Source organism: Bipolaris victoriae, assembly GCF_000527765.1.
Source record: "Bipolaris victoriae FI3 unplaced genomic scaffold scaffold_3, whole genome shotgun sequence".
NCBI lineage: Eukaryota > Fungi > Ascomycota > Dothideomycetes > Pleosporales > Pleosporaceae > Bipolaris > Bipolaris victoriae.
This window is the reverse complement of record NW_014575389.1, coordinates 472,012-488,447: the sequence shown is the minus strand read 5'-3', so window position 1 is coordinate 488,447 and position 16,436 is coordinate 472,012. Positions and strand designations below refer to the sequence as shown.

At 49.8% G+C, this 16,436-nt stretch overlaps 7 protein-coding genes across 7 annotated transcripts; 2 read left to right on the top strand and 5 right to left on the bottom strand.

Annotated features, from left to right (window-relative positions):
• Positions 1-318: 318 nt before the first annotated feature.
• On the bottom strand, positions 319-1,202 carry COCVIDRAFT_85319 (hypothetical protein; the record flags this gene model as incomplete). The annotated part of the gene is made up of 2 exons (XM_014706527.1): positions 319-888; positions 939-1,202. Coding segments are annotated over 2 exons (834 nt in total), but the record flags the coding sequence as incomplete, so codon positions are not given.
• Positions 1,203-1,589: 387 nt separating this feature from the next.
• Positions 1,590-2,823, bottom strand: COCVIDRAFT_85454 (hypothetical protein; the record flags this gene model as incomplete). Its single annotated transcript, XM_014706526.1, has 3 exons — positions 1,590-2,145; positions 2,191-2,616; positions 2,675-2,823. 3 exons carry the CDS (start codon positions 2,821-2,823, stop codon positions 1,590-1,592), a joined length of 1,131 nt encoding a protein of 376 aa, XP_014562012.1.
• A 571-nt stretch (positions 2,824-3,394) lies between these two features.
• Positions 3,395-4,795, top strand: COCVIDRAFT_33284 (hypothetical protein; the record flags this gene model as incomplete). Its single annotated transcript, XM_014706525.1, has 6 exons — positions 3,395-3,526; positions 3,638-3,872; positions 3,989-4,210; positions 4,253-4,401; positions 4,432-4,623; positions 4,682-4,795. The coding sequence occupies 6 exons, from the start codon at positions 3,395-3,397 to the stop codon at positions 4,793-4,795; spliced, it is 1,044 nt and encodes a 347-aa protein (XP_014562011.1).
• A 472-nt stretch (positions 4,796-5,267) lies between these two features.
• On the bottom strand, positions 5,268-7,177 carry COCVIDRAFT_11691 (hypothetical protein; the record flags this gene model as incomplete). Its single annotated transcript, XM_014706366.1, has 3 exons — positions 5,268-6,231; positions 6,304-6,836; positions 7,112-7,177. 3 exons carry the CDS (start codon positions 7,175-7,177, stop codon positions 5,268-5,270), a joined length of 1,563 nt encoding a protein of 520 aa, XP_014561852.1.
• A 1,210-nt stretch (positions 7,178-8,387) lies between these two features.
• Positions 8,388-10,019, bottom strand: COCVIDRAFT_33283 (hypothetical protein; the record flags this gene model as incomplete). Its single annotated transcript, XM_014706524.1, has 5 exons — positions 8,388-8,487; positions 8,543-8,804; positions 8,858-9,027; positions 9,067-9,862; positions 9,914-10,019. The coding sequence occupies 5 exons, from the start codon at positions 10,017-10,019 to the stop codon at positions 8,388-8,390; spliced, it is 1,434 nt and encodes a 477-aa protein (XP_014562010.1).
• A 167-nt stretch (positions 10,020-10,186) lies between these two features.
• Positions 10,187-10,900, top strand: COCVIDRAFT_22250 (hypothetical protein; the record flags this gene model as incomplete). The annotated part of the gene is made up of 2 exons (XM_014706395.1): positions 10,187-10,589; positions 10,665-10,900. The coding sequence occupies 2 exons, from the start codon at positions 10,187-10,189 to the stop codon at positions 10,898-10,900; spliced, it is 639 nt and encodes a 212-aa protein (XP_014561881.1).
• Positions 10,901-11,435: 535 nt separating this feature from the next.
• COCVIDRAFT_22249 (hypothetical protein) lies at positions 11,436-14,101 on the bottom strand (the record flags this gene model as incomplete). The annotated part of the gene is made up of 3 exons (XM_014706394.1): positions 11,436-11,451; positions 11,499-11,662; positions 11,711-14,101. The coding sequence occupies 3 exons, from the start codon at positions 14,099-14,101 to the stop codon at positions 11,436-11,438; spliced, it is 2,571 nt and encodes an 856-aa protein (XP_014561880.1).
• Between the last annotated feature and the right edge of the window lie 2,335 nt (positions 14,102-16,436).

The following is a 16,436-nucleotide window of genomic DNA, read 5'->3' as shown; positions in this document are numbered from 1 at the left end:
ACAGAGATGATAGTAACTATGAAACTCGGTGCGCAGCAGCTAACTCTAGAGACTTACCGACACTACTCGACTCGGTTTCTTCATAAAGTAGTTAACAAGACTCGCTTTGGGTATATGATGATAAAGCAAGTTATTTGTAATGCATACTTATCGTAACCTTTCATCTACATTTCTAGTTAGTCAAGATTTGGTATACCGTATTAGGCGAGGAAATAGTAATTGATAGTAACCTCCATCTGTGTGATGTATTATGGATTGAACATCATACTCAGGGAATGTCTATGTGAACATTTGACATATTGAATGATATGTTTCTGCCTAAGCTTTTGGCACTCGCATACCTTGGTGTATATTTTGAGTTCTATCCTCTAACTCCTGAGGGACACTGATTGCCGCTACTTCTGCATCTTCACGTTGGCCCAACTCTCTATATCCATGATTTGACCACATCTCATGTGTATGGGCACGTAGCTGCTGCTTTTCGACATGTGACACATCCGTGTGCAATGTGCTGCCGTCTGAAGGGCTGTCCTTTCCTATGCTGGACTTTGTCGACCTGAATACCAGCCATGCGATTGCAACCGCCACGATTCCAACGATTGCTACACCAACCCCAATGCCAGCTTGCACGCCTGCACTAAGACCACCTGATGAGATGCCTCCATTGAAGGCAGAGGACGAGGTAGGCGTCGAGGCCGACGATATTGTAGCTAAGGGTGCGGGTGTCACTAGCGAAAAGGGCGTTGCTGAAGAAAGAGTTGGTGTCGGACCCACAGTTGCCTCCAGTTCGAAGATGTTGCTCTTATTATCGCAGCAGGTCTTCTCCTCACAGCACCAGGTTTTTCCTCCACAGTTGTGAACGCCCACGTTGCCCCATTTGTCGGCGTACTATGTTGTCTCATCAGCGACATCCTGACGCGGAGTATCGAGCAATACACCTCTGGTTCGTTACAAACGTCTCCAAGACAGTACGGGCTATTCCATAGTGGATCTGTACAGCCCTGTCTTGACCAAATTTTCTCACCCTCGTTGTTCCCGTTGTATACCGCATAGTTCTGACAAAGACCATTTTCTATGCACACATCATCTGCGATGCCGAAGTCTCCTGCGCCGCCATGGTTCGTCATGCAGCATGCAGAATATATCGTCGAGTTGTCGCATGGTTGGAAAGCTGCGTTGAGAAGGGAAGTGCCGTTACGGCTGCACTGGCGATCCCATCCGCAATATGTTGAAAGATCACGAACGTGTTAATATTTACCGACAGCTCCGATCAGAGAGCGCCTAACCAAGTGTGTATTTGTGAATAGGCGAAGTATATATCGCCCGTTATTCTTGATTTATACTTATATTGACTACACTTGACAAGCCATGCCTAGGGAGAGCTACCTTAGAGCTCTAGATATAAAGATCAAGATTAGAGCAGGTTGATCGTCCATTTCCACACATACATTCCAGTTGTAATCCATGATTCTTGTCAGTTTCGAATATGCAGTTCATCAATTATAGATTTATATTGTCAATTGTGATCATCCATTTTCTAATCGTATTAGAGTACTGAGGCACTGGAGGTATAGAAGGGAGTTCTAAGTTTAAAGCTTCGCAACGCTAATATCATCATATGCAGAGACACCAAGCATACTACGAACAATTTTCTTGATGCTACTTGCCCCAGCCAATGTCATGGTCGTTGTGAGTTCTCTTTCCAAGATATCCAGTATAGTCTTGACGCCCTTTCGGCCGTCATAAGCTAAGCCCCACAAGACAGGACCTCCAACAAAGACTAGATCTGCGCCGAGGACCAAGGCTTTGAAGACGTCGCCCCCCCTGCGAATACCTCCGTCCAACATAATGGGGATTCTTCCTCGAACCGCGTTGACAACCTCGCCGAGAACTTCCAAGGTGGAGGGGACTCCATCAAGTTGCCGACCGCCGTGATTACTCACAATGATCGCATCAGCTCCAGCCTGCATTGCTAACTCAGCGTCTTCGCCGGTCATGACGCCTTTCACAACCAGCTTCATCTTGGTCTGAGATCGTAGCCACGGAACGAATTCGGACCACTGTAGGCTGGCATCGACGAGAAAGTCGAATTTTTCTTCTTGTGCACGTCTTGCTTCAGCTGCCGTTCTTGCATTGAGCAAAAGTCTTCCTTGAGAAACGGCGCCAGCTTTCCGACTAGAAGTGTTGCACATGGTAAGATGTTTGGGCAGCTCAAGGGAATGGCGTCTCTCGTGCAGTCTATTACCAAGCACTGGCGTATCGATTGTTAAAACCAAAGCTTCAAAGCCTGTCTTTTCTGCCCGTTGAACGAGGGCTGCTGTAGTGGCACGAGACCCCAGAGAGTAAAGCTGGAACCAGGGTTTGGGGTAGCTGTCATCACGAGGCGGCAAGGATTGCATGACATCCTCCAGAGATGTCGTCGCATTTGAGGAAAGAGTGAAATTCTTACCCATGTCGAAACTGGCGGCGGACGAATCCAGTTCCCCTCCATTGCTGGCAAATCGATAATATGCGCTAGGTGCAAGCGCTATTGGGATGTTGTAACGTTTTCCGAAGATGGACGTTGTCGTGTCTATGGCAGAAACGTTTCTGAGCATCCTTGGTCGCAGCAGCAATCTTGTCAAGAGAGCGTAAGTAAGTCGATGTTTTTGAGGTATGATTAATTTCATCTCACCTTTTGTATATGTCTTCGTTTCTAGAGACGGTCCAATTGTCGTCTGCTCCAGTTTCCAGATATTCCCAAACATCATCCGGGAGTTTGATCTTAGCAATCTCTTTCACATCTGCGAGTGTGTACGGTGTAGGTACATCCTTAGGGGACATGGCAGTAGCTGACTTGTCGAGTTTGTTCAATCCGTCTAAAAAGCACTGTCTTCGTGTGCGGTTGACAATGAGTTTTGTATCGCAACATGGCTATATACGAGAAACTGTTCATGTCGTGTATATGATCACCGTATGGGCTACAAGCCAGAGAATGTTCGTGCGCTCGCTAGTAGTGAACAGCTGTTGGCAATAAGCTCCGCCCGCACCTCCGCCGCAATCAATTCCACCGGACGTGGTAACTTGGCTTCGTTGGAGCTCCGAAAATCGCAAACGCACGTCTTTACTTGTTTGGCTCCGAAAGTTCGGACCATAGTCTACGTAGAGTAAGGAACTACGATCACCCTATGGAGAGGTAGTCTCACAAGGGCGGTGCATACTCAGTAGTTTCTCGAACCAGCCGCTGACACCGATACGCGCTGGACCCTAGGCATCTGCTAGTGATACGGACCGGAGAGTGGGCCCGTCTTGGACCTTCAAGTAGAAATGCAACTCCAGAGAATGGTTCTCTCTTCGTCTTAATCCGTAAATTCGTAATCAGGTTGTCAGGCTCAGCCAGCTGCGCAACGCCATCATGTCCCCTCACAAAACCGACAAGTCCCTCGATGTTCACGCTCACACCAGTGCAGATGCCATAGCCGATGAGGAGAGTTACTCGGCTCATAACTACGTGCCCCTCCCTGTCGTCTTTGCTCGTGCCCAGGGTGTCAATGCTTAGGATCCTGAAGACAAGCACTACCACGACTTCCTGTCAGGTTACAGTGTAGTGAATCAAGGCCATTGCCATCCTGAACTCGTCAAAACCCTTGCTGAACAGGCTGGTAGATTGACGCTCAGTTCTCGTGGCTTCTACAACGACGTCTTCCCACAGTGGGCGAAACTAGTCAACAGAGTCTTCAGTTATGACATGGTTCTCCCGATGTGTACTGGAGCTGAAGCAGTCGAAACTGCAATCAAGATTGCCCGGAAGTGGGCATACAAGGTCAAAGGTGTTGCACAGGATGAAGCATATATCTTTGGCACATCCGAAAATTTCCACGGGCGTACAGTAAGTACCACGGCTCGTAAAGGATCTGCAGTATACTGAGTTTGCATCAACAGATGACCGCAATCACGCTCTCGGTCGATCCTCTGTAAAGAACAAACTATGACCCCCATGTGCCCAGAGTTGGTGCATGCAACCCGACGACTCGCAAAGTCATCCGGTACAACAACATTAATGACCTTAGGGACGTTCATGAGGAATACAGCCACCAGACGGCGGCATTCATCTGTGAGCCCATACAAGGAGAAGCGGGAGTCGTCGTTCCCGACGATGAGTATCTGGTTCAGGTGTCAGCTCTCTGCAAGAAACATAATGTCCTTTTTATCTGCTACGAAATCCAGACAGGTATAGGACGTACTGGAAGGATGCTCTGTCATTAGTGGATAGGTATTAAGCCAGATCTTGTGACCCTGGGCAAGGCTCTTTCAGGAAGCATGTATCCAGTCAGCTGCGTCCTTGGTCAGGCCGAGGTCATGTCAGTGATCGAACCCGGAACTCATGGATCTACCTTTGGAGGTAATCCTCTAGGTTGTGCTGTGTCTATCCGTGCCCTTGGGCTTATCTAGGAGGAGGACCTCATTGCCAAAGCCGATCATTTGGGGCAAATCTTCAGGGAGGAACTTCAAGCGATGGACACAGACGTTTTCCGCATCATCCGTGGCAAGGGCTTACTTAATGCCGTGGTCATTGACGACAAAAAGACTAACGGCTGGACTGCCTGGGACTTGTGTCTGGCGATGAGAGACAGGGGCCTTTTAGTAGGTGCCATCTATCGCCACAAAATGCTATTGAACCATCAACTGACTTTAGTCATAGGCTAAACCGACAAAGGGCGATACAATCCGTTTCGCGCCACCATTAGTCATCACCGAGAGTGAACTCCGCAAGGGCCTTTCAATCATCAGAGAGAGCATCAAAGCGCTAAGTTAAAGATGACTCCCAATAATCACTTGGCTTCCATGGGACTTGACAATTTTGAATGGTCAAATGCAAGATTGCAAGATCGAAACTGGGATTCTGCAACCGAATTTCCATAGTGACGTCAAACTAAACGATTTTCATTCCATCATCGAATAATTCGACTTTGTTTACCATTTGTACCTAAAACGTGTCATTATAACATCCGTTCTCAGCGCTTCAATCATGTTTTGACTTTCATGGCATTCAAGGGTCAGAGATAAAAGATTGAATTTTCAACCGACAAGTCCATCTTGCAAGATTACGCGACTCTATTTTGTTTCATATCTCATTGATATTTCCTACGTCCAGCCAGCTCTGCTGGGAATTCATCTTGGAGAAATGTGGATTGCTTAAGCCAAATAACAGCGTTGTCCAATCTGTGTGATCTTCAGGAACCACAATCTGCTCTCCCAGAAGAGCTTGTGAGATGCACGAAGTACATTCATTGTACAGCCTTTGAAAAAATGGTCAGGACGCTCTCCGCATTTGGCCAGTATTCAGCCAGCCTTTGGAGCAGCCGTAACAAACGACTCAAGCGATTGATCGACTCTATCGCAAGCAAGTGATGACCCTTTCCGATGGTCGTACGGATGTCATTGACCGTCTGGATACCGACAGCGGCGGCTGCTCCAACGCCAATAAAGGGACATTGTGCGATGTACCCCATAGCCGCAAGCTTCTCAAATGATATCAAGATGCCATGCGCAGAGACCGCGCATATTTCTTGACTGCTCGTATTGGTAGAAAGAGCGCGGTGGAAGTATAATAGCATGAGGTTGTAGTGTATACGTAGCAGGCATGAGAGCGAATCATCGTGGTCTGTGGATGCTGTCGAAAGACCTCCTTGTAAGGCCCAAACTGCAAGGCGGGTAGTGATCTTGCTGACGTCGACTGGCTCCGTGCGCGCAGGGGCATTGGTTGATAAAACATCAACACCAATCAGTGCTAATTGTACCATGCGATTCAAGAAATGAAGTCTTGGATCCAAATCTGATGACACAGCCCCTGGCAGGTGAAGGTTTGTAACTTCCTCTACACTCATTAGCACTTGATCAATATCTTCAGCTCTGACGGTACATGGGCGGCCCGTCTCGAGCGCTGAAAATACATCGGAGATGAAAGCTGCCCACCAGCAACGTCTGTACATAAATGATACCCAATTAGGCAGCACGGAACTCTTCCGATGTGCACCCAAGCCGCACCCAACGCGCGCTGCTACACCTGACCAATACCACGGTCCAGAGGCTACCGTATCTCCATCGCTGACATGCCATGTGAACAAGAAAGCAGCTTGGATTAGTTGGGCACGGTCAGTCGCGTGACGGAGGTGATATAACATGCTCGCGCGGCGGAATAGTACGCTCTTCACGGCATGGCGATCTTTGGCAACCAGAGGGTGCGTACAGCTATGAGCGCCAGCAAGCAACAATGCTTAGAAAAGAAGCAACTGGGGTGGATTTTGGGGGTTTTTGTAAGACTCCATGAAGGCCGATTGTGATATGATGGGAAAACTAGGATGGACGTTGTCAAAGTATGCCTTTACCAGGGCATCTCGCACTTCTTGTGCAGGGAAGCTTGACACATCGGCAAGAGCGTCTCGCGAAAAGGGGAGAGATTCGGGTGCAGGAGTCCATTGAGGCAATGTCCTGATGGGCGGATAAAGATAGTGGCGGGCGATTTCAGGCATCGTCATCTCAACACTTGTGTCACCGTTGGCATGCCAGCCAAAGTCATGCATTTGTGGTACAGATGTGCTCATCTCACCAAGAGACAAAGACAAGAAGTTTGCTGGCAAGCTGCGCAATTCCAGATGAAGCCGGACCAGTTGTGCGAGGTTGGAGACATTGGTGCCCGTGTATGCGACTCGAAAAGAGTCTTCTAGATCGAAGAGATTCCAATCCTGGGCAGTTATACCTTCACCAAAGAAACGAGAAAGGCAATTTCTTGCGTGTGCCAAACGGCCTTGGATTGAGTCGGCAGCGTCATCTTGCTCAATGGCGTCACGATCATTCTGATGGGACGTCAGAGTGGGAGGATTTGATGATTGCTCTTACTGTAATGTAGGTGTGATGACCTGGGTGCCCGTTTCTTGAGTATGCTCACTGGTTACTGGTGGCGGCCCATCAACACTTGTGCTGATACGAGAAGATCCAGTCATTCAAGGAGATATCTCGTCTTGAACCGTTGCATTACGTACCGACAAGGTTTTCGTAACTTGCGGCAGACGGAGCAGGACGTGCCCGGGTGTTCAGTCAAATCGCATCGGACCTTGCGACGACGACATACATCGCATGCTTTCCGCGGTTGATGCCTCCGATAGGATACTTGAACTCGGTCCCGATTTTCATCCATCTCAAAATGGAACTAGGCGGCTGTTCTAGAAGCTGAGAATACAAAAGTGGTACAAAGTTGGGTCTGTCGGAGGTTGATAGTGAGTGTCGGGGGTTGACGGTGGGTGTCGGAGGTGCAGGTGGATGTGGATTGGTATTTGAGGCCTGTTTTTTTCCTTCTCGTTTTCCGTCCGCTATAGCACTGGCCGGATTAGGGCTCCGTCTAGAAACGGGACATGGATTTAGCGTCGTGTTTGGTAAACTGGGCGTCTGGACGCCGCTACTCAGTCGGAGCTCCGTCTTCTACCTAGACCCTTTGGCCATCATATCCAGCTAAAACCTTTGTTTACTGCCAACTCGGCGATCCAGCCCACGACGTGACCGCGAAGTGACCAGAATTTACTCAATACGAAACGGTGCTCAACCGAACAGCCTCTCCACTTTCTCTCAATCTGGATAGCAGCAGACCAGCCCCTCCTCTGACCAAACTCTAAATCCAGAAGGACTAATAGACGGAGACGGGAAACGGAGCAACGGAGCAGGCCCTTAGTTGGCTGATAAGCTGAACCCTGCTTTGGCCGACCAAGGTCTGAGGCCAAACCTCCGCACCAATCAATGCCAAGCACTCCACCTCGAATAGCGATTATTTGTCTTTGGTTGGAACTGGCTGAGGAGATAGCAAGCCAGATATCTAGTCAATTTCAAGTCAATGGAGAGCATGCGCTGAGCCATTGGAATGCGTTGATATGGAAGGAATACAGAAGTTTGGTGGTGTGCAGCCGTCACTTGTGGAACGCGGCATCTCCGATGTTACTACCTCCTTCAGGAATCAATAATCTGAACGTTTTCCTTTCTGAACAACACTACTGAGCCCCCTTTGTCATATCTGATTCAAAGCATGTTTTTCGCAAGATGATTTTGAGTGCAGACCAGTTCATGTAGTGAATAGACTGGCATTCTCGTCACCAGCTTACTCTCCTTCTATGCTCTGTCGACATCCTCTTGGGAGGAGGACTTTCTCTATGATAATACTTTTGCTTCAGATAATGTCTTAAAAGGAACATAAATTCACGAGAGGCCAGATGATGAACATTAGCTGATGGTTCGTTGTGGAATGGCAGGACCTCTATTGACTATATCTACAACACGCTCTGTGACAATACAGAGCTATTTGGCAGGAACACCTCACCCCATTCGATACATGACTAAATCTGTCATTCAGCTTACAGATATCAACAATTTCCGGTAACGATAGTTTTGAGAGAAAGGTATTCTTCGATCCCATACTTGCTAGACTCGCGGCCCAGACCCGAGTATTTGACGCCACCGAACCTATTCTTGTCAGCCATGTTTCTGCACATGTAGGGCAAGTTTTTTTCAGACTTACGGAGCAGCTGCATCCGCGATGGCACCGGTATTTATAACCACCATACCAGCCTGCAGTGCCTCCGATACTTTCCGCGCTCTGTTCATATCGTTGGTCATCATGTATGATGCAAGACCCATATCGGTATTGTTGGCAGCGGCAATTGCTTCTGAATCAGTAGAGAACTTGAAAATTGCAGCAATAGGACCGAAAGTCTCCTCTTGAGCGATGCGCATATCAGCGTTCGCATTGATGAGGACAGTTGGTTGGAAGTAATTTGGACCTACACAGTAAGTTAGCTCTTGGTGTCTCATGAAGAAGAGGGTATAGCCACGCCTTTTTCTGCGAGTGAGCCGCCACCAATCAGTACTTCTGCACCTTTGCTCACAGCATCTCGAACGTGTTCTTCACGCTTGGCGACTACCCGTGAATGGATCAGCGGACCCTGAGTTGTCGTTACATCTGAAGCTGGTCCAACTTTGAAGCCAGCAACCAATTCTTTAACTCTTTATACAAAACGGTCGTGAATGCTCTCTTGCACATACACTCTGTTTGCACACACGCAAGTCTGTCCCCAAACTTTGAACTTGCAAGCAATCAGGCTAGATGCTGCCACTTCTAGATCAGCGTCGTCCAGCACGATGAACGGCGCATTTCCACCCAGCTCAAGACTCAGTTTTTGAATGTTCTTTGCGGACTGTTGCAACGATATCTGGCCGACTCTTGTTGAGCCAGTGAATGAAATCTTGCGGACAGTTGGATTTTCGCAAAGAATCCTGCCAACTGCTGACGTATTATCCAGTGCATTAACGATATTAATCACTCCTGCTGGCACACCAGCCCTCTGAGCCAGCAGGACAAGTGCAGATGCGGTGTATGGAGTCAGTCCATCAGGCTTCAGTACCGCTGTACATCCTGCAGCGAGACAAGGAGCAAGTTTGCGAGTAACCATAGCAGCCGGGAAATTCCATGGAATGATTAACCCGCAAACGCCTACAGGTTCCTTGAGAATCGATATCCTACACGAAGGGTTGCTATGTGGTGCAACATCACCATATATTCTGGCGGCCTCCTCGGCGAGCCATTCGAGGTAAGTGGATGCTAGTGAGACTTCTGCAGCCGCATCTGCTTGAGCCTTTCCGTTCTCAACAGAGATGAGACGAGCAAGGTCGTTCTTATTCTCGATAACAAGATCGAACCATCTGCGTAGAATGCGCGAGCGTTGTCGACCACTTTGGGCTTTCCAGGTGTGCAGAGCAACCTCTGCGGCTTCGATAGCTTTGAGCACATCGGAATCATCTGATTCTTGATGTACGCCAATTGGTCGAAGACTTGCAGGATCTTGCGGATGTCCGCAACGCTCTGTATTCATAGAAATCAACCTCGATTTACCAGTCACTGAGAAAGTCCTATCCGATGCACCTGTTTTCCAATCACTGCCGATGAAGTTCAAGCTCACTAATAGGCTGGGATCTTCAAGGTCAAGTAGGGAAGCCATTATACTAGCACAAGGGTGGACGTGTAGAGCTCAGCACCAAACCCAAGGCTTCCTATATACTGCGTTCAGTCTTTGTGTGTGTTATACAACGCGCACCGATGGACCCAAAGATGAATCCCAGTCGAACTTACACACCTCAAGGCTGTCTGGCCGGGGGCGGGAGCGCAATGTCAATCTATCCGGTGGATGCGCCAGGAGGCTATATGCCTATAGGGATGATAATGCCCAGTGTAGACATTTTTGGGACTAAATCTGGCTTCACCAAAGAACAGCCTTGGATTTTCCAGGACATGGATACCGTTGGGTTTTACGAAGTTACCGGAGAAGAGTACGATGCTGAGATGATGCGGTTCAAATCAGGAAGCTACAAGTACAAGATGGAGGCGAGCACCTTCGACTTGGCAGAACACAACGAACTGTTGAAGAGCACTGCTAAAGAAGTATCTTCACTATTGAGAATCTGCGGGAAACTTCAAGACGAGATGGCGATCAAGGAGAAGAAGATTCTGCAAGAGTGGCTAGAAAGCAAAGCCGCAACCAATGTAGCCCAAGACGACATAAACACTGACGGTAAGTTGTTTTCAGCTTAGCATGGATCCACTACACTCAGTTCCCGCCGTGCATAACTGACTCTAACAACCTCAGATCCCAACACCCACATCGTCGAGTCTCCCGTAAACGCCAACATCTGGAAAGTTCTTGTAAAGGACGGAGATTTCATACGCGCCGGACAGAAGCTGGCGATCCTTGAGGCTATGAAGATGGAGATTGATATCTGCCTAGATGCTCACATAGAAAAGGCTACCATACAGAAAGTGTTGACTCAACCCAGCGTTACGGTAGCTAGTGGGAGACCTTTGTTTGTTGTTTCAAAGTTTTAACAGCGGTAGCTTAGAGGGACATGTATATTATTCGGGCTTATCGTCTTCTTTGAGTATCATGTTAGTTGTTTAGCAAGCTTATGTTACCTTCATATTTACGAAAACGTTGTTACCATGGTGATCCAACAGAAATCACCAGTGTTGGTTCTGGTAGCGCTAACTGCAGCTCCTGACAAAGCAAATATTGTAATTAGGGTTATGAATCTTATGTCACGAGATTTATGTATGTGGTGGGGTTGTCTAGCTTTTGACTCGTTGTATAGATCCATTCTCAATGTCCTATGTTAAGGAAATATAGTTTTATTCAATCTCTACGAGAAGACTAGATTTGACTTTGATGTCGATGCAGTAGGAAGCGTGAAAGGTTGGTTCGGAAGTTACTTTATTTCTTGAACAATGTTCTGAACATCGCAATGCAAACAAGAGAAGTAAGGGTATCTGATGAATTAAATATGTAATTTCTAAAACGATAGTAACCATAGACCTGACATAGGCTACTCTTACTACGCATGTACTTATACAGACCTAGAAATCCTTAAGTACTCCATCCTCTCGAAAAATTAATATATACCCAACTCAAGAGAAGAGGAGGACTTACCGATTACCACGACGTCCCGGCAATGGGGGTGGTATAAGTGGGTTGCCATAGGCGTCTGTGTTGAGGGCTGCGCGGCAGTCGGGACAGTACCATTTTGCACGGCGGGAAGGTATATCGTCTTCAGTCATATTCATACAAGGAAGATGGAACCATTCCCTATCACACTGCTAGTCGTTAGCTGAGATGCCGCGACTCTGCAAAGGTAAACTTACATTGTTATCGCACGATATCATGGCTCCATAGCTGACATCGTCACAGATACAGTATTTGGGCTCATCTGGATCAATGTCGTCTGCCACTTCAACCTCCTCTTCCGTCTTTCTCTTTCTTTTGTTTTTGCTACCTTGGGCGCGCTTGACATTGGTGACGGTCTTCTGGCCATTTTCAGCAGCAGTGACTTCCCCTTTTGGGGGTGGTTTTCTTCGCGAGCTAGTGCGGGTAGGTGCAGGAAGCGAGGGGTTTACTGTAAGAGAGGATGCAGGTTGGCTAAAGACACTATGACGACGAGTTTCGCGAGTGATCCTACCTTGTTCATTTGGTTTTGGTTCTTCGCTCTGGGCTTTGGGCGCGGGCAGATGTCCGCGGGCGGAACGGGGGCGCAAGGTTGGGGGCGCAGCAGTGTCTGGAGCAGGTTCCGGTACTGGTGTGGGCGTCTTTGAAGTCTTCAGAAGCTGAGGAGCATCGGGTGGGGTATGTATTTTTGGTACAAGCGATTCGCGACGAGACCTAGTCGAAGCTGCTGTTGTGGCGGCCAGAGCAGGAGCTGGCGCAGGGACAGATTCATGATCTGGAACTTGCGTGAGTGCTGGTACTGGGGACGGCGACGCTTCTGGCATAGCTAGAGACCTTTCAGATAGCGCTGGCGATGTCCCCAGAGGCGTCAATTCGGGACTCAGCTCAGGACTTAGCTCTCGTAGTGCAGCCCTATCAGCAGCTTTTGGGGTACTTGGGCCAGCTGTTGCAGGTGGCGCCTGTACAGCATTTCCGTCAGTTGTAACATTGGCAGATTCTACAGGCTGTGCAGGAGCATTTGGCAGCGGAGAATGAGCAGCTGAGATGGAGAGATCTCGCGGTGTAGAAACAGTGGAGCCAGGAGTCGGTATCGGTGAGGAAGCGGCATTTGGTGCCGGGGCGATGAGCTGCAGTCGTGCGCGCTTTGCTTCTGGTGGTTTCGTTGCGCTGTCTTGACTGCCTACAGATGCTTCTCGCATGACCTCAATGGAGCCATCTGTGGCAAGGGGTGGGGATGTGTCACGTTTGCGTTTGGTGGAGAGTCTGGTTATTGACTTTCTCTTCTGGCTTGATGGTGAGGTGACAGTGGAGTTGAAGTTCAATTCTTTGAGCCCATCGGCAGCCTCTTTGATCTTTTCGGACGCGCCAATGAGCTCTTGAGCATCCTGCATGGCTTTTTGGCGTTGTGACGTGCGATCGGGTCTCTTTCCATCCTCGGACGTTACAGGCTTGAGGCGAATGCTAACGGGGCCAGTCTCATCTTTTGCTTCCTCTTCGGCAGGCTCGGTGGGCGCAGGTGGGTTGGCTGGCTGCGAGGCCTGTGAAGAGAGGGTTCCCAGACCGGAGGCAGTCATGATCTGTTGCAATGTTTCGGGCTCCTCATCGAGGAAGGGTTCGCCTGTGGCCTCACACCGAGCCTTTTCTCTCTCGTAGTCGGCCTCTGTGCGGTGCTTTTTCTCGAGTTCGCGAATCATCATGGTCTGGCTGGGTGTCCACACGGCGTTCTTTTTCATTTGCTTGCGTAGGACAGCCATTTCGTACTCGGTCAGCTTCTTCCACGGCGCCCACTTGCTACCCGGCTTCGCGTCGGCTGGTGGGGGAGCAAGCTGAGCGAGGGCATTGCTGGTAGATATTCCGGCTATGGAACTGTGTACGTTTGTGCCCAGCACACCTGCAGCACGCGCTCGACCGCCAGCTGGTCTTGAATGTCTGTCCCTGTCCTGCTTGCGCCTTCGAGGGGATGCTACATGGATAGCTGATGCGTCGTCCGAATCGCCCGAAGAGTCTGATGCATCACGGGCTCGACCGCGGCCTCGAGCAGTAGTGGTCTTGCGGTGGCGCTGGCGCTGGCGCGAGTTGCTGGCGCCATGGCGGCCGGCGTCAAAGTTGAGGCGCAGATGGGCAGGACGTTCGTAGTTGCGGTATACGGGGCGGAGTGCGCTTGGAGAGACTGGCGGAGGTGTAGGATCGCGCGAGGGAGGCTGAGGTTGGGCCTGGAGCTTCCGCTTGATAACCGATGAGCGCTGGCAATGGCGGACAGTGACCTCGTATAGGCGCGAGGCCTCGGTGTATGCAAACTCGCGCTGATTAATGGCCTTTTGGAGGTGGTGGGCGATTTGCTTGCGCAGTAACACGGGATCAGGGCGGTCTTGTTCAGACAGCGTGGGCAGACGGCCATACTGGACCGTCAGTTCGTGGACCTGCTGGACGGCGTCGGCGTAGGTCGAGTCGAGGTCGGCGATGAGGGTCAGGGAGCGCACGAGATCCGAGGGGAAGAATTCGGTGTAGTCGAGAAAGTCATTGACGGTTGTCTGGGCGTCTGGATTCGGGGCGGGTTGGGCCATGTCAGGCGCATCGTCGGCTTCAGACATGGCGCATGGCGGAGAGGTCGAGTGGTGGGAGGCTGGCGACGCACGCGTCAGACCTTGCAGCCACGCGTCAACTAAGTCGTTGGTGAGAACCAGGGCGATTGTGAGGGTGCGGGATGCGGGATGCGAGGAGCGATATGCGCGGGTCGTGATGGGCTGCCGTTGCTGACCTGGTCGCAAACGTTGGAGGCGCTGGGGGTGTGTGTGTCTAGCCCGCTTTGGCCTCCACCCACGCAGATCCCTCTCACCACCGAACCCATGGGGCCTGCTCCACCCCACGCCCTCGTCCCGTCTCTCGGCAGTGTACATGTTGCTGGGTGTGTTGGCCAGATATATGTGTGTCTGTATGTTAAGCTATATACATCTCCTGGGTGAAACTGCATTCAAAAGAGGCTTGCTGCCAGCAGTCCATCACAGACACCGCTTTCTGCCCCGTCACCGCTGCACTCACCTACCTACTTCACCACACGCGTCCCCTCCCAAACTCCGCTCTGGTACAACACCACATACACAATATCGCTATGAACCATCATGCCAGCTTTCTCTTACCATACACCTTGCCATGTTTCCTCGATACACCAATATTTCCACAAGAACCGTATTGCCGCATCCGGGCTACTTTCTCGTACCTCTCTTGACTTGCTTATCCCCTGTCTTTCTCTACAGCTAGTTTTCTTCCAAGGCTGACATAGCCATCTTTTTTCGCGCTGCCTTCTGTCTTTTATTTTTCTTTTCCGACTCCCTCCATAGCAAGAATATGAAGCACTTTGCTCTTCCGCCCCTGAACTAGTTTGCCAGCCTGTTGGTCGATGATTGTCGTTTGCCGTTTGCTCTTGCCCCATCCATCTGCCTAAGCGCAGCGCCCAAAACCAACCCTCCCCCACCTTCCTTCACAGACAACCTTTTTTTGCTCATACATCACGCAATGGTGTCTTCGGAGCGCCTCGAGAAGCTACGCGGGCTGATCAAGTCTGACGTTGATGCTCTTCCTGATCGCCGCATCTCCCCAGACCGTATGCTTGACGACTCTGACTCCTCTGGCGGTGTGCCTCTCGAACCTCACCTGCTAGACATGCCTATCGCCAAGCAAGACACATCAGAGAAAACAGGTTCATCTCTGGCGATATCGGCCTCTGCCCCAACTGCTTCCCTTACGGAAAACCCAGACCGCCAATCCTTCTGGACGAACAACGCCTCAAGCTCGTTCAACCCGAGTCTTGAATCCATACGCATCTCTGATACTCCGTCTACTCCTCATATTCAAGATCCTCCCATAACCAATCTTCAGCGTGGAGAGTTAGCTTCGGCACGTCACCACTTCACACCAATCCAAGCATTGGCCAAGTATCCCTACACATACTGCAACAAGAGCCACATGCAAACCGTTGCCTCTGCTTTTTTTGACCAGGGAAAATTCTGGAATCGGGTTTGGGATATGTAAGTTGATTTGACAACCATCACCTACATTCACATGTTCACTGTCAAAAACATGACCCCTGGTGAATGCTGGCATGCAACAAAGAGACCTCCCCAATTTCAACTTTCAACTTTTACTTTCTGATAAAAGGCGGAAACCACTGGCTGACTGTAATAGTTACTACGTCTGGCCCATCGACTCTCCCAAGCCTACCCTCCTCGTCCGTGAGAACCAGGTACAGGCTCTACTTACCGAGATCAATAACCAGTTTCAACTTGACCTCTGCATTACCGATCACCAACGAGAGGAAGGCCTAGTGACACGCTTCCCTGACCATCCTCGGTGCTTACCGAGATATCTTGGGCGCTCACACTCACGCCAGGACATCGAAGATATGGTCGCAATCGCGCCAAATGAGACGCATAGAGCCGTTGGAGAATCTCCTCATCCTATCCTCCAGCCAGCCGAGTTGGATATTTTCAATCAGTTGATGGAGGACATTGCACAAGTGCAGAGACCGAAGGGAAAGGCGAAAGCTAAGAGACAGCAAGACCGTTTAGCCAAGAACAAAATAATGGCGGGTCAGCTCAAACGCGCACAGAGGCATCTAGGGCTCCGCGACACCGAGCGAATTCATCCATCGTCAGAATCTAGGCCGTCTCCAACTGTCGATCCATCTATGCCTGCCCCATTCATGTTCGACCAGTCCGTAGTCTTCGTTTGTGTCGATGTGGAATCGTACGAAGGAGCTCACCACAAGATTACCGAAGTCGGAGTCGCTACACTGGATACACGAGATCTGCAAGGCGTCGTACCAGGCGAAAATGGAAAAGCATGGAGAGAGATGATACGAGCTCGCCACTTTCGCATCAAAGAGTACAAGCATCTAGTAAACCATCTCTACGTCATAGGACACCCTGA